Below are 18,242 nucleotides of genomic sequence, written 5' to 3' on the forward strand. Positions count from 1 at the left end.
TCATTAGTATGTATTGTTTAGGTTGATTCGATGGATCTCATTATTTTCCATTCCGTTTGCAAGCCGTTGTCGCGCGGGTATGCGAATCGTTTCACAACGGCTTTAAGTTGAATTGTGATAAATCTTTTGGTAGGTACTTCGCGCAGTTATTGGTAGTGTACGACAATTAACACTAAGTTTAGATTTAAGAATATATCTTTAAATAAAACAATTATTCATTAGACTATATGATACATGTAGTATTTTAGAATTTAATGCTAGTATTAAGGTTAGTGCAATATTATTTATTTTTAATTTAATGAATGCACCTTCTGGAAAGTACACTGTTCATGTTTATACAAGTTGCCAACCATTTCATCAATAAGTTAGGGTTTAAATATTTGGACAATTTTAAAATAATATTTACGATTCTTTTATGGGCATTTTACTTTCACAATCCATTTCTAAAGTCGAAGTTTATCAATGATTTTAGTTTACCTTATTTTGAGAGTAACAATACTTAGATCTGTTAAATAGAGAAATCTTATTGCATTATGTTGTAGAATTAAAAAAAAAAAACTAAAAAAATTAAGTAAAATTAAAAAAAAAAGTATAAAAGCTAAAGAAAAAAACAAAAAAAAATGTATTTAGATTAAATATAAGTATCAAATAATCGGGGACCTATTCCAAATAGTCAGTCACTCGGATTAAGTTGTTTATATGTATATAGATAGGAGAAGAATTTATATGCACATATGTAAATAATCATAAACAGACACAGGTTAAACAAACCCGCAGACTAAAGTTTGTCAGGAGTGGGAATCGAAAACACGACCTTCGGCCCAGCAGCCTATACCATCGGGTCGGTATAATCAAACACAATTGAAAAGAAACAGGTATCTGAAACTAAGCCCACTACAGACTACAATACACAGTATCACGTGTTGTTGTGACTTACCTACAAAAAATCAATTATGGTAGGCGATTCTATTAGGATTTTAGAGTTAAAGGTATATATTTATAATACTATAGGGACATAGTAGTACAATTAGTTAATACATAGTTACTGATCACGTTTACGAACGATGTAGAATAATAAATGAATAACATTGTATAGTAAGATAAGCCTGTAAAGTATATTTAATTTTCGTCATTACGGGTCGTATTGTGAGCATGAACGGTTTGGTGCCACCATCCTGCTAATTTTTGATGCCTGCAAATAATAAGTTTCAGTGTGGTGTGGTATTCCAGCCGTTAGGCAGTACCATATTGAAGTAGGTAGGTAGTATTGAGACTCCGATCCCAAGTCTCTGTCTGTCCTTTGAAGTCTTAAAAGTTTTATTCGCTGGGACATAATCATTAATATTCTTTTGAGTGTTATGCAGAATGCTGAGAAACATTTTTAGTAATGTAATCATTAGATAGTTCTTAGATACACACATAAATAGATATTAAATATACATAAATAACAATTGTGGTCAATGGAAGTGTCAGAGCAATGAAACAGATTTTTGTAAATCAAAATCATCCCATAAAGTCTTGCTGTTCACATCTTGTTTGAAGTGGGCGGTTCGTGTAAATTCACGTTGTGTTGTTATATATGTGTGTGTGGACTATAGTTACAGTTTAAAGCGTATCATCGTCCTAGACGATGCCCTTGTACAAAATTAAGAATACATCAATAAAAATGTGAATACGAACATTATGTTCATTGAAATAACAGCGACGGGCGCAATTATGTATTTAAAAAATCACAAGTTTCATATGTTAAAATTTACATATTATCAAATTACAAAAGTCTGCTTCTAATCTGCCGCGGTTCACAAGACAACATGCACCTGTTTGTACAAAAAAGTAAAATTCGTGATTGATTAATAGAGTAACAAATATATCGACGTCTGTCCACTACCCTCCCCCGGTCTTTATCAACCCACGATATTCATCTTATCATAATTAGTATTAGAAGTATTAGTTTTAGATGTCCGTGTGAGGAATGTATATTATACAGATATTTTTATTTTGTCGGCGTTCAAATTTAATAAGTCATGAATATTTTTGCGACTGCTGAACAATTTTACAGCAGTAGTCTTGCTTACGTAAATTCGGCAATCAGTTCTAAAGATTGAGGAAAAGGCTAAAATTTCGTTCTAAAAGATTTGTATAACAGCCGAAAGGTACAGAAACCTACCTACTAATTGGTTATTAAAAAAAAAGGAAACTTTTAATGAAATGTATTCATTGTGCAATGCAATATACTTGAATTTTACGAAGCCTTTATAATATTTTATGTGTTTGTCTGGTCATTATCAACAGAAGGTATTATTGTGGAAATATATACACCTTTATAGTGAAGGTAACGTGTAACAGTGTCTTCTTATTATATTATGAGTATTATCAAATTATAACATAATCAACATTAATACTATTCTACATTCAAAAGTGCAGTAATATAAATATACAAATTATCCAATACCACTTATTTATTAAAATACAATTCATAATAATAATTCTCAGATCCGACACATAGCCAACACAGGTAACGACAAGCCACAATGCGCGAATGCATACCGTGAACAGGCGGTAAATTTCATCGAACATCGAACATATTCGATATGCAATATTGAATGCCATCAGACGATTGTCTACATCCATGAAATTCGGGAGTTATTTCGTTTCAGTGAATCGAACGAAGGTTGTATGTTTGTAATGATAGAAAGTTCGCGCATTGCGGGCAGTGCTAATTCGTAAAGAGATTTCTATTCACAATGTTCATTAAAAAAACACTCATAAAACACAAATCAAACAATTTTAACCGAAGAGTTTTATCACTGGAGAAGAATTATTTTTCATTACCATGTGTTTTATAATCTAAATTATGTATTTTGTAGTATTGTAGCACTAGTAGTAAGTAGTTCTTAGTAAGTATTGAAATATTTGTATAAAAGTCATAATAAATGTAGCATGAATAAAGTGAAGTAGTGAAGCGGATTTGCATGTTTAGCAGCAATTAAAGTACAACATCAGTGACAAAAAGTCGGATGTCTGATATTTCAAATTCTGATGGATTGTAATGTATCGTAATTGTGTTTACTTAGGCCTTAAAATAATAGTTCTAAAAATGTCTTCAGCACTTTTATTAACTTTGTCAGTTGTCCATTAATATTATGTACATATATCTACTAGTATATACACATGTGGTCAAAATCCCGATGTGAATCATCATCGAAATGAAAAACTTTTGCAATAACGATATTTAAATCGATCAGAATTCGGATTATTTCATTGTAACATAATTATGTAACTACCGCTTCATAGCTGTTGGATATCTATTATGACTAATGAACATGTTTTAATCATATTCTATTCTATGTGTTTAGTATACTTTTAGAAGATTTTCTCTATGTATGTATGCATTTTTGGAGGTTTATCTGATTGTGTTGATTATGAGCTCCTGATAATTCTTTGTAATAAAATTAATTTTCTTTTTCTGTAATCCTATATCATTTAATATATTAACCATGTTATTTTTTTATTACCAAAGATTTTTTAGAAAATATCTCTTGTGTAATGCTTTTTTTACATGTAGTCATAGTACATTGTTAATTGTGAGCTCATAATTGGGTTTAACTTAAATATAGGAGCCGATTTCAATTTGTTCTGGTTATATTTTTTCTAAATCGTATATTATGCCAATTATAACATTTGTCATACCACTTTGGATCATAGCAGATTGTAGTTTTTTTGTGTATTTATTAAAAATGAATCGCATCATTTTACAGTTTGTCAATTTAATTTCATTTAATGGACGTACATATGTATCATTTGTTTTTACAATTAAATTATTTCCTTCCTGTGCGTGTTTTATTTACTCTACTATGAAGCATTTCACACATATTCACTCCTAATATTTGTATAATTAAAAATAAAATACTTTAAAAAAATTAAACATATAAGATTTTTATAAATTATTCAAAATTAAGTTATGGCGTGGTGAACAGGTATGGATATGTATCGCCATTAGAGTTATTTTGGTATCGAAACCGCCATGCATTCCAGTTCGAAGGGCGGGCGACCAGCCATTTACTCCGATGTTTTGAATGAGAGTTGAATTCACTTAACACCAGACGGGCCGCGAGCAAGATAATCTAACTAAAGCAAATTTGTGATTTTTTACTTTGTGACATTGGACTAATATTGTTTGTACATTGTAAGCTGCGGCTTGGTTCTGCCCCTGGCATTGCTGAATTCCATGGGCGACGGTAACCACTCACCATCAGGTGGGCCGTATGCTCGTATGTCTACAAGGGCAATAAAAAAAGAAGAAAAAAAAATTGAACACGAAACTATTACATCCATAACCCAATTTTGTAATAGTATCAACATGTACAGTAGAAATATAGTACAAATGCATACCTTGTAGATAGCACCAGTACGGTTATAGGTTCTCAGACTACATCGGCTAGCAGTGAATGGAAGAATAATGACGGCGCTATCGTTGATAATATTTAATCTTTTTTGTGAGTATAAAAAATTAAGATATAAATTTCTAGGAATCCAACAAGACCTTTCTCAAATGACAGCTAAATATGATAATTAATAGTTTGACTGTAGCCACGGTCATTAAACACTAGTCTAACAGGCGATCAGAATTTACTAAATATTTTTATTCATTACGAGCCATGTATGAGAAATTTATTGAAATCGAGTTAAGTCTCAGTTATTTCGAAATAATCCTACCCTTTCAAATCACAATTCAGAACTGGGTGAAGAAGTCCGTCGAAATATGTATAGCCTCGAACCTCATGTAATATGTAGCTTTTATTAGATGAAGTCGTCGGTAAAAAAGAAGACTGTCTGCTCATATTGTAACTGTGCTGGAGTTAAAATCCTTGAAGCAGCTATCAACTTTTGTAACAAAATACACATGTTCATGAAAGAATAGACCACTGAAGGGGTGTGGGCGTTCCGGTTTTGTTTGGAGTACATTCTCTTATAAAATGTAACTGAAACAGCGACCTCATGTGTCAAGTTGGCAGGCCGTAAGTATGTTCTTTCATCTAGCGTAATTAATATATAATAAGAAAAAGAAAGGTAAAGATATCGCTAGTATCTGTTCAAATTACGATCAACACAATACAATCTTCATACGTTAATCATTTGCGAAAATTGGCTTCTCTTCGTATTAAATCGGGGTGAACTTAGAGAAATCAAAAACTTTTAGTCTTTAATAAGATATACTTTATCAATTGGTACGAATCGCCACGTGTGGCTGCTGACTTTTAAACCTACAAGAAGTTCTGAATCAACTTAGCATTTACACCATTTTTTTTTTTTAAATACTAAAAGTCGTGGCCTAAAGGATAAGACGTCCGGTGCATTCGTTCTAACTTATATCTCAAGGTGGGTGGCGCATTTGCGTTGTAGATGTCTATGGGCTCCGACAACCACTTAACACCAGGTGGGCCGTGAGCTAGTCCACTTATCAAAACAATAAAAAATATATACGGCTCGCATCATTTACAACAGTTGTATGGATTTAAAGCTCAAAGTTTAGTGCAACTAGAGATACAAAAGCTCAGCGACGCTTTCACTGATTTAAATATATTTTCTTATTCAAGCCCAGACGATTCGTTGAAAGCACGATTTCGCACTAGGCGACGGCTTATACATTTCACTAGGAACCAGTTCGTTTTGAAGTTTGCGTGGTATTTGTTTCAAAAATACATAGTTGTTTAGACTTTTTAGCTTTTTTTTTTATTGGTTAGACGTGTGGACGAGCTCACAGCCCACCTGGTGTTAAGTGGTTACTGAAGCCCATAGACATCTACAACGTAAATGCGCCACACACCTTGAGATGTATGTTCTAAGGTCTCAGTATTGTCACAACGGCTGCCCCACACTTCAAACCGAAACGCATTACTGCTTCACGGCAGAAATAGGCAGGGTGGTGGTACCTACCCGTGCGGACTCACAAGAGGTCCTACCACCAGTAAAAGCTTAATATCTTAGCTTAATGTCTTTGTTTAAATCGATATCATTAATATGAATTTCTGAAGGTAAACGTATATTTTTTTGATACAGGCATAGATTAGAAAGCACATCTGATTTCAAAGGGTTCTCGGTGTCTCTAGTCACCGTAGCATCCGACAGAATTTGATGATTCCCTGGTAATAGTTACAAAACACTGTTGCATTGTCACGAGACTTCCATGCAATTGTTAAGTTTATTAATCGTTAAACAAATACTAGTGGATTTAAAATTATATTGAATGTCTCCGTGTATACAAATATAAGTATAAGGATTCAGAAGTAGTCAATGTGCAGTGTATAGTGTGTAGTAAGTGTATTAGAACGTAGATTCATTATTAAAGTATCACGGCTAACGACCCTATCACGATAGGAAATACTCGTAAATTATAGACCAAGTAAAGTATTGTAATAAAACAAAAAAGAAAAAACATGTCTGATATTGTGCACAATAGATCTGTGTTACCTATTACTGATACTCATGTTTTTGAAACTATGGATTTTAGTTTTTACGAGTATTTAGTTGTTATGAGAAAAGAAATAGGTTATTCGACTTTAATTTCTTATTCCTTGGACGTGAAACGAGCTAATAATGGTGTTAAGTGGTTTTCGGAGCTCATGGACATTGCTACCATTGTTATCACCTTGAGGTATGATGAGGTCTAAATTTAAATTGTCTACTGCTTCGCGGCAGAAATAGTTAAGGTGATCTACCTACTCCCGCGGAGTGACAAGACCCCTATCGCCAGAAATCAACTTAATTATATTTTTTTGTATTTTATCATACCAAGTTATACACTTTCACTATGAAAATCGTTTGTGAACATCGGCTGTGCAAGCATCTCATCACTCAATACGAGCACAAGGGGCGTGTTACTTTTTAGGCCACGACGACTTCGAATTTGTGTAATATCTTAATATATATTTTTTTGTTCGTGTGTATATTAATGAACCCCTCCTGAACGACTGAAATTTTCAGATTTAATACGTATGTATAAGACAAGGTCTGTCCGGTCGGCTATTATAATTTGAAATACTAAAGACACGTATTATGTATGCTATTTATAAATGAAAGCTGATTTAAAGCAGCTGAATTTAAATTATAAAAAAAAAAACATTTTAATTGAATTAATTAATTAATGTTTATTGGTCGATGTGTGTTATATAAATGAAATTTGAGAATCTAATAACGTTACGTAAACCAATAATCATAAATAATTAGTGCAGAAGTATTTCTAAACAGAGAACAGGAGTCGTTCATCCTCAATATTGTAGGGTATCAATATTGTATAGGTAGGTAGGTACCTAGTCACCTTAGTTATCAAATAAAGTTTTTTTGACATTTGAAGTCAACTGTGTAGTCGACTGACTGATGTGATTTTCCTACAATGTACAGGAATGACGAATTACATATATATTATATTTTTGACAACATAAATAAAATGCTGGTCACAGATTATATTTAAAGGCGAAAATCGTATAAAATGTTTATTTTAATCCGGTACAAAATATTGTGAGATTACAACTTCTACTTACATATATTACACAGCTATGTATCAATAATGAATATTAAATTATACTTGAATAAAATACTGCGTGTCATCGTTTTGTTTTTAATTTCCAGCTCTAACAGCCTCCTCACACACAGAGAAATGTAAATATAACCGAGCCCCAATTCTTAAAAGCGGTAGTAGTAGCTATTGTCATTAAAACAATACTAAATTTTAATGTTGCCCACACTCGGTTATACAATGACATCTCTTTTTTTCACAATATGCTGTGGCCTAATTATACGTGTAACATTGCATTCGTAGCAAAGCGTTACGTAAGTGCTACGTTGTACTACGTGGATGTCTACGTTAACCTTGAATGTAGCACTTTCGTAGCCGAGGCGTAGCCAGTACGAATAGTAATTCGACGCTTGAAAGGCAAACGTGACTAAGCGACAATAACTGCTTTGTACATGAATGATAGGCAATAACCATATTCGATGCGCAAAAAATATAATTTCTAGGTCTATTAAAATCATTTCAATCCTACAGCTAGATTCATTAAAATAAAACTTTTTTCAGGTATTTCTCAGGTATATTTTAAATTAATTTCAACTTTAAATTAGTCTACTGTAAAGTTCATGCGTTGTCGCTTAGTCAAGTTTGCCTTTCAAGCGTCGATATGTAGGTTTTGATTTTTATAAGCTGTTTAATCAGTCATGGGCATTGATACTAGGTAATATCAACAGTACGATCAACAAGACTCTTGTACTAAATCGAATAACTTATCTATACCTAATTAATTTACTAATAACACAAATGAGTCAGCTTGATATAATTACTGATGAGTAGAATCTACAAAATATGGAACTCAAAATCAAAAGTAAAAATGATTTTTTATTAAAGGTCATTTTTACTTTTGAGTGTAAGGGAACCATTCCAGAAGGCGATAGGATAGTTCAACTAACCGCATTTTTACCTATTAACTATCTCCGTGCACTCAATACAATGGAATCCGTATGTCAGCTGATTTCAATTACGATACATTGCCTGCAGTGCAGAATAATAATGGAAAAAATGTAATATTCGATATTTTCAATATGTTAGAGTTCATCGACACCACAACCTGTCCTCGTTTTGGGGACAGTCCCAATACAAACTGTGCAATAAGATATATTTATTCTAAATACAAAATAAAAAATTAGCTTTTTGCTACTTTTTCTTTTCTTTTATTAAGGATTAAAGCCATTAAATACGAGTACAAACTTAGTATTAGTACACATAAGACATTAGTCAAAAACTAATATATACAATTAAAAAAAAGGTTTATTCCTATAGAACTAAATGTAGACTGTTTAATATGACGATATATTGTTTGGTTTAAATATATGTTGTGGTACATGATATACATTAATGCACTACGAATAGGTTAGAACGGTGTTTCCCAACGCGGGGCTCATGCCCCACAAGGGGGCAATTTGATAATCAAGGGGAGCAATCGCACTAACTTAAAATAGAAAATCTGTGTTTTCAATTTTTCAATTTTTTATTATATGTTTTGAAATATTACTTACTGTGTTTTGATAACAATTTCACAGTGATTTCTTCCTAAAACCTATCATTTATGTTTCTTAAATGAACAAATAAGATTTAGAATGACAAAAATTATGTATGGGGGGGGGGCATAAACATTTTAGAAATGTTACAATGGGGCATGGCATACAACAGTTTGGGGGGAAACACTGGACTAGAAGTCTTTATACCACTAGTAGTAGATTGATCAGCTTGCATTGCCTTTTTCTACGAAGATAACATAAATGTTTATAATATGGTGAAATTGACAACATAGCCTAGTAGTTCTGAAAATACATTAATATTAACAGAAATTCCAACAAATGCAATATTAGTAGGCTTATACATAATCTTATCATTATTCGAGATCTAATAGAGAAAACCACAACATTGAACTAAATGATATGGCATTTATATTGAGGCATATACGTGTTCGTTGGTAGTACGTTGTGACTCACACTGGTGCAGAATGGGCTTTCCAGCTTGAGGTCGGAATCGAGCTCACTGGCGTGCTCGGTTTGATCTTGAAAATTTTCACAAAATGCTGAAGAAGATTTTTTGCCTTTATCATATAACTTACTTATTCATGTCATTGATTAAAATTGATATAGGTTTCTGTATTTATATTTATCAGCCCTAAAGGGATAATCGCACTAATATTTGGTTTTATGAACCTCATTTGTATACAATTTTCCAACACGAACATCAGACACGGAGGAAAATTCTGCGAAATTTTACCGTAAAATTTAATGGTGAGAAACGCGCATCACATATCAAACAGTACAGTACAATAAGTACATGGTGTTTGTCAGGTTGTTCAGGTGGCTTTTCAAAGAAATTAAACCGCAACTTTTAGAGGAGCTTTTACAATGTTAAAGATTTTATAGACGATTCTCTGAACGATATCCTCGCTAGATGCGCTATTTCACTTTTAATATACATTTTTACTATGAGTGAAATAACCTATAAAAATGAATGGCAAAACAACTTATGTGTTTTAATGCGTAATTCTTTTATAATAGTTTGGTTTTCCGAGGTTTGACGAGTCAATATGAAATGAAATTATCTTGGCGTATTGCTACATATAAATGATAAACACAAATTGTGTATTGGAAAGATGACACCTCGTCAACTTTCAACTAATGTGAATTTCAAACAAGGTTTGCGGGGACCATTCAGTGGTAGGCAACGGTTTCGCTGTCTTTAGCATTGTCGACTTCCATGAGCGACAGTAACAACTCACTATCAAGTAGACTGTATGCTCATCTGTCTACAAGGGAAATAATATCATAATATGTTTGAATAAATAAAACCTAAATTGTGCTAACTACAAAATAAGCAGTTTGCATATCTAGAAATTCCAAACCAACATATTGGATTTGGATTGTCGTTTCACCTGCTCATTGGAAGATCTTCCCTTTGCTATTTCCTCCCAAGCAGGTGACCTGTGGCGGGACACCACCAGGGCGTCATCAACGTCACTACCGCAATAACAACTTCGTTTTCCCGAAATACAAAAATATTTTAAGGAATCTTCCAAACGGTTCGTCATCGTTTTCGAACTACATTTCTTGCTGACTAATATATTTAGTTCGTAGAATTATCATTTGTTGTCTTAGAGGCCTTACTACTCCTACTACTACTACTGCGCTGGTGCTATGACCCCGAAATAGGTCTTGGCCTCCGACAATTAACGTTGCCATTCATCCTGGCGCTGCGCAACACCTTGGGGCATACGTAAATTTCCTTTCACAGTGGCATTACTTACTTTTAAATAATAAAAAATAATATATAGTAAAGAAATTCATGGCATGGAAATATGTCTGTGCCAATAACATTATACGTGATAAATACGAAACGCTGATAGCTTGAAAAGTTTTTTGTAACAGGAAACCTACGCAGCCTAAAAGCGGTAGAAATTATTACATTTGACGATTGAATTATTTTCAAACATTACGTATAATTTACCTTTAAAACATTAAAGTACTTGGGTTGTTTTAATTTATGAATTGTGAAACTAGTACTTGTGTGTTTTAGTATAAAGGGCAAAATACTCATCATTATTCTCTTACTCGTATTACACAGACGTAAGCGAACTAGAATTATCCAAATAAACTATATATAACGATCGAATAAATTTACATAAATTATTTTTTGGGCTCAAGTTTCGTCTAATTATATAGTTATAGTATAGTTAGTCCTTTGTACTACATGTTGAACACAATTTTTTTAAGTAATATTCCTTATTAAGTTCTGTGTTGTAAATAACAGTAATATTGTAACATTTAAGTTTTAGTTTATGCATAGCCGGCGGTGCTTTCTTTAGAGACATTTGTCATCGTTCGACCCTACAATTATTATTAAATTAATTAAGTTAATTTTAAGTTAATTAATTAAGTTTTATGGCTACTGTTGGTCTGGTCGTTCGAGCAGTGTCAATATATAAGTACTTACACTTGTATTCTAATATTGTTTATTTTTCGCAGTTTTATATTTGGTGTTCATAAACTCTATTATTTTAACATAACTACAAAAAATATATTTTTTTAATTCGTAAATTGATATTTGCGTTCTAATAAGTTTGTTTTTTATGTTAGATCAGAAAGGTTTATCTATCAAATAAGACGGTGAACGAATATGAGAACCACTCTAAGTAGACGTCGATATGCAAAGGAGGAATTTATCTGTTTAATGTATAATAATTCTCAACATATAGTCATTCAAGAATTATTAAGCATTTTAATAAGTTTTTATCAATGTGCTGCATTACTATTATTATTATTAATTCTGTAGAATAGAGTGGGCCAACAAGAATGCGTGATTTTTTTATTTATTGCTTAGATGGTGGGACGAGTTCACAGTCCACCTGGTGTTAAGTGGTGGTGGTTAATATAATTGCGTCACCCACCTTGAGATATAAGTTCTAGTCTCATTATAGTTACAACGGCTGCCCCACCCTGCAAGCCAAAACGGCAGAAATAGAATCTGCTTCACGGCAGAAATAGGCAAGGCGGTGGTACCTACCCGCGCGGACTCACCTACCCGTACCAGTAATTACGCAAATTCTAATTTTGCGAGTTTGATTTTTATTACACGATGTTATTCCCTCACCGTGGAAGTCAATCGTGAACATTTGTTTAGTACGTATTTCATTAGAAAAAATGGTACTTGCCTGCGGGATTCGAACACCGTTGCATCGCTAGATACGAATGCACCGGACGTCTTATCCTTTATGCCACGACAACTTCAATTCTTATTCAATGATTTTTGCCACAAATGTTAGGAATAAAAAACCTAACAAGAATCAGTGAAAGGGAACGATTCATGCTTTTTACCACAGAGAACTTGAAGATTTTAAATCGTTAAAGCTCATTTGTATCTTGACTGATACCTCGATCACTTCTCTCAAATTTTTTATATCAAAAAACAGAAGTATGCATAACAGGCGACCATTTACTATACAATCATGATTCTTGAAGTGTTTAGTTTAAACTTTATTCTGAACACAATTATTACAAGATAGATCGATTGAGATCCACAAATATAAAAAAAACGGTTTCCAAGACCATTTTTAGAAAGTATAACCAAGTAAGCGGTTATTTGTTAATTTTTATTTTATTTATATTTGAACATAAATAACATTAACAACAGTTTTAAAGAAACCATACGAAAATAGAATACCATACATTTTACGAATATAGAATCAAACTAAAGTATATAAATTCTCGAATGTACTAGAACTTGTGCGTAAGTCATTTCGGTAATGACTTCACTATAGTATTTAATTTTATCAAGACATCTACAACAATCTCCAAGATCGAAACGTGGATGATCAAGAAACAGCTACTTTTATAAATATGATCATTTAGATTTCTAGATGCTATTATAATACATGCAAATTACATTTTTTCACCGCCACGCGGGGTTCGCCTGATATTTTTAGTAAAATCAATTAAATGATAATATTATATGTATTATTTACTAAAAATTTCAAGCGGACTGAATTGAATTATGGTATTCTTTTAAAAGGCAAATATTACACCAAACAAATCAATATGCCACCGAGGACCGTCATCTTCGGACGTAGTAGCTTTAACGACGATTGGGAAAATACAATACAAGCAGTGTGTAGTCTCATGTTTGACGGGGATTGGCAGAATTCACCTTCTGTGAGCTCCGGTAATCACTTAACACCAGATGGGCCGTAAGCTCGTCTGCTTAGGTGTAATAAAGCATATCTTTAAACCTGTATTAGAACGCACAAAATACATGAATACACAATGTAAATAAACAGAGCATAACAAATCAAGAACTTACCGTTGTCTTCGTCAGTCGGCAGCGGACCAACGGAACCGAAGAATCGTTTGTCGAGGAGCTGCAGCAGCTGCAAGGCGCTTTCGTGTACCGGGGCTCGGGGGCAGCCAGTGCACATGAGGGTCACGTTGATAATAGCAGTATAGTGATCGCACGGGTACTCCCTGTGAAGAAGGAACTGCGTAAACTATGGACACTAACTAGTGGTAGGACCTCTTGTGAGTCAGCGCGGGTAGGTATCACAACCCTGCCTTTTTTTGCCGTGAAGCAGTAATGCGTTTCGGTTTGAAGGGTGGGGCAGCCGTTGTACTGTTAAAAGTGAGAACGTACAACTCATGTCTCAAGGTGGGTGACGGCATTTACGTTTTAAATGTCTATGGGTTCCGGTAACCACTTAACATCAGATGGGCCGCGAGTTTGTCTACCCCTTTAAGCAATAAAAATAAGTAAAACGATGAGCGCAATGATGATGCAGTACACACAATATTCATATGAAAAATGCTGTATTTAATTTAAATTTAATATTAAATTTAACGGCCGTCTGGTGTAGTGGTAAGTGACATGGTCACTACACAAGGGGGTCGCGGGTTCGAATCCCGCCAATTTGTATGATAAATATAAATGTCTTTTCCAGGGTTATGGATGTATATTAAATATGTGTATGTGTATAATAAAAAAATCTTAAATTTATTTCCGTCATCTGGTACCTGTAACACAAGTTCTTTACGAACTTATCACAGGACCAGTTAACGTAGCGTGATTGTTAGTAAATATTTATTTATATTTATGGAGAGACTTGTACAATTTCCGATTGATAGTGTTGTGTGATACCACAAAAAACTGCAAAAACAAGAATAGCAAAAGATAGTAAATATGGTCTTAATACTGTCCATGATTTGTGAAGACAGAATAAGTTTTATTTCTGTATTCATTGTGTTATTAAAGGTGACTTTTGAAATGAAATTATTCTATTCAAAGCAAGGGCATTCTATAACGGTTTTGAATGGCGACGACTTTGATAAGGTTTCAAAATCCGATTTGACTACAAGAGAATCTACAAGTATTTTGGCCACCACACGAACTTGAGCGAGTCCTTTGATCCAAATGTTCTAAAGGGAATTTAGAGAAAGTTCTACAACTTCTTTGTGAACGTTACACATAATTCAGAAGGCGATAGTTGCATGCGATCCACAGCTATATACTGGTTTTATGTTACAAAGCGGGGTTCAATGGTTCGAGGTGTAGAAGGGTGGCTGGTTCACACAACACTATAATCTGATATAAGTTGTCGCTCCGAATTAATAAAATGGAAACTTCGTACCTATACAAAAGCAGAGCGTGCGCTTTGGTTTCACACAAACCTTTAAGATCACAATATTCAATCACGTGTGTTCAAATGTATACGCTAAACTTTAGGCTTATGCAATAAATATGTATGTACATACGCGTATTGTACGATAATTTTAACTTGCTCTATTAAGTATTGGAATAGTTCAAATTGCTGAACGGTGTAATTAAACAATGGCTCAAGCCGTGTGAGTTATTGAAAACATTCCATACATTGATTTACTCTATGGCTGATGGTTTATAGAAAGTATTACGAAAGAGCTTTAATTAAAATAGTACGAAGCTCATTTAAAAAAAATGCTTTGTACAGTTTGTTTTGGTTTCGAATATATAAATAATTTATTTGTATATTTAATTAAAATCGGGTTTAAGCAAAAATGAAAATTAATACAATATACTTTACGTTCAGTAGATTTCAATGAACTTATAGTTTCGATTCGGAACGCGTCGCCTTTGACTTCGTAGCAATAATTAAGAGCTAGTACCATCGGCGGCTGGAGTGAGTCCACTTTTCCAAGATACCTCGCACAAAGGACTAACTGATTCCGGCGTCGACTGATCGGATAGCATCATAATTAATACAATTTCCTTTTGCGACTACAAACAAGGAGGTAGCACGTTGCAAGTTAATTTTGATGCCATCGTAGAGCTCGATTTACTCGCCGCATGCTCGAACCTACAGAATGCACTGTATCCTATACCAATACATGTGAGCTCGTCAGAACGATAATTTGTAAGCAGAGACATAATTATAACATAGATACAACTCGGATTAAATTAAAGCCGGGACTTTATTATGAGACGTTGTACAGTCTAACGAGATTACCAATTTCTTAATATATATTGTATTTTTATTGCGTAGACGGGTTGAAAGACCTTATAATAGTTCTGAGAATATTTTTCAGTTAGATGTAACAACGTTGTCTTAGAGATTCCTTGAGATATAAAGGGACGTTTTGCTCGTAATTGCGTCTTCGTGAAATCAATACAGTTAAGCTGATTAAATGAGTTGCTCGTGTACAAGTTTCAAATTTGTATAAATTTAATTAGTTTTCGTCCAAATTTTACGGCACATTTCTTACAATATATTGCAGAAAATCCACTTCAAACGAATTCAATTTAAAAATATTCCATATACAAACTATCGAGAATTTTCTTTCAAATTCAGAAGAATTTTATGAATTGGTATTCATCTAGTTAGAGTATTTATCCGACTTCTTTTTGGTGCTTCATACTTACGAATCCCGTTCTGCATATTTTTATGTTCCGCGATGTAGAAACAGTAGCCATTCTTATCGATGAACAATTCGGATTCCGTACAAATCACTCATGCGTTCAACAGGTGCACCGCCTCACGGAGCACATTCTTGTGGGGCTTAATCGACCAAAACCGTTATACACGGGAGCTCTCTTCTTCGACGTCGCAAAAGCGTTCGACAAAGTCTGGCACAATGGTTTGATTTTCAAACTATTCAACATGGGCGTGCCGGATAGTCTCGTGCTCATCATACGGGACTTCTTGTCGAACCGCTCTTTTCGATATCGAGTCGAGGGAACCCGCTCCTCCCCACGACCTCTCACAGCTGGAGTCCCGCAAGGCTCTGTCCTCTCACCCCTCCTATTTAGCTTATTCGTCAACGATATTCCCCGGTCGCCGCCGACCCATTTAGCTTTATTCGCCGACGACACGACTGTTTACTATTCTAGTAGAAATAAGTCCCTAATCGCGAAGAAGCTTCAGAGCGCAGCCCTAGCCCTAGGACAGTGGTTCCGAAAATGGCGCATAGACATCAACCCAGCGAAAAGTACTGCGGTGCTATTTCAGAGGGGAAGCTCCACACGGATTTCCTCCCGGATTAGGAGGAGGAATCTCACACCCCCGATTACTCTCTTTAGACAACCCATACCCTGGGCCAGGAAGGTCAAGTACCTGGGCGTTACCCTGGATGCATCGATGACATTCCGCCCGCATATAAAATCAGTCCGTGACCGTGCCGCGTTTATTCTCGGTAGACTCTACCCCATGATCTGTAAGCGGAGTAAAATGTCCCTTCGGAACAAGGTGACACTTTACAAAACTTGCATAAGGCCCGTCATGACTTACGCGAGTGTGGTGTTCGCTCACGCGGCCCGCACACACATAGACACCCTCCAATCCCTACAATCCCGCTTTTGCAGGTTAGCTGTCGGGGCTCCGTGGTTCGTGAGGAACGTTGACCTACACGACGACCTGGGCCTCGAATCAATTCGGAAATACATGAAGTCAGCGTCGGAACGATACTTCGATAAGGCTATGCGTCATGATAATCGCCTTATCGTTGCCGCCGCTGACTACTCCCCGAATCCTGATCATGCAGGAGCCAGTCACCGTCGACGCCCTAGACACGTCCTTACGGATCCATCAGATCCAATAACCTTTGCATTAGATGCCTTCAGCTCTAATACTAGGGGCAGGCTTAGGGACCCCGGTAACCGTACTCGTCGAACTCGACAAAGAGGTCGACGTGCAACCTAACCCATGCATCAGCCCGCTGAGTTTCTCGCCGGATCTTCTCAGCGGGTCGCGATTCCGATCCGGTAGTAGATTCATTCGCGAAACAATTGCTCTTGAGTTGTTAGGTCTCCTTCGGAGGCGCTCGGGCAGTTGTTAGCAAATCCCACCCCTCTTGGCTGAGCCTTTGCTCGCCCACCTGTCCTGGTGAAACTGGAAAGGCCTTCGGGCCACCAGTAAACTTACAATCATAAAAAAAAAAAAAAAAAAAAAAAAAAAGAAACAGTAGAATATTGAGTAATTTAAATGTAATAATTAAGAATAAGCTCGCATAATCAAAACCAAAAGCGATCAACGTCCATTTTCTCTAACTGTACTTAAGCAAGAAGACATGAAACATGTCACAAAACCGAATATCCATTTACTGCTCTGTAGTAAAGCATGTGTTTCATTCAATATTCAACTTAATATCTAACGATTAGTTTTACGCTTACAAATATTGTTGGTTACATTAGAGCACGAGTAGTGAGCAATAAATTTACGTAGCCTCTGCCGCACCAGTACAATGCAAATTATTCATTATATTATTTGTGTAATTGACAAGTTCGTTAGTACGGGATGTTAATCGACGGAATTCAAATGTGAAGTTATCGTGACTCGACAGTATTGCATTGTATGTATGTGTATGTGTCCGTGGAGGTGTGGTTGCGTGGCAATGGAAAATAAATTAAAGCAAAAAAACATATGACAAAAACATGTGCACAATTCACACGTGGCAGAAGTGAAATCTTCAAAAATTTCTGGTTTCAATGAAAATGAGACGAATGTAAAATTTCGAAAAGAGGATGATTGTAGGTTTTAGTAGTGATCATAGTGATACAGTGCAACCTTAATATAACGAACCTCAATATAACGAGGTCCTCGATTTAACAAATTCTTCGTTATCCCTTAGAATTGTCCGTAAGAGTCAACATAAGATATACATTTACACTGCGAAGATTTCTTGCGAACAACCAACAACAA

General features: G+C 34.9%; 1 protein-coding gene across 7 annotated transcripts in view; it reads right to left on the reverse strand.

Moving 5' to 3' along the window:
* LOC105841451 (protein furry) overlaps positions 1-18,242 on the reverse strand; it is a 169,076-nt gene that overhangs the window by 100,628 nt on the left and 50,206 nt on the right. For all 7 annotated transcript variants that reach the window (XM_062670942.1, XM_062670953.1, XM_062670935.1 and 4 more), the window contains one exon: positions 13,385-13,545. In XM_062670942.1, coding sequence (XP_062526926.1) covers positions 13,385-13,545 — 161 coding nt within the window. The remainder of the gene's footprint in view (positions 1-13,384; positions 13,546-18,242) is intronic.

Source organism: Bombyx mori, chromosome 1 (genome assembly GCF_030269925.1).
Source record: "Bombyx mori chromosome 1, ASM3026992v2".
NCBI classification, from domain to species: Eukaryota; Metazoa; Arthropoda; class Insecta; order Lepidoptera; family Bombycidae; genus Bombyx; species Bombyx mori.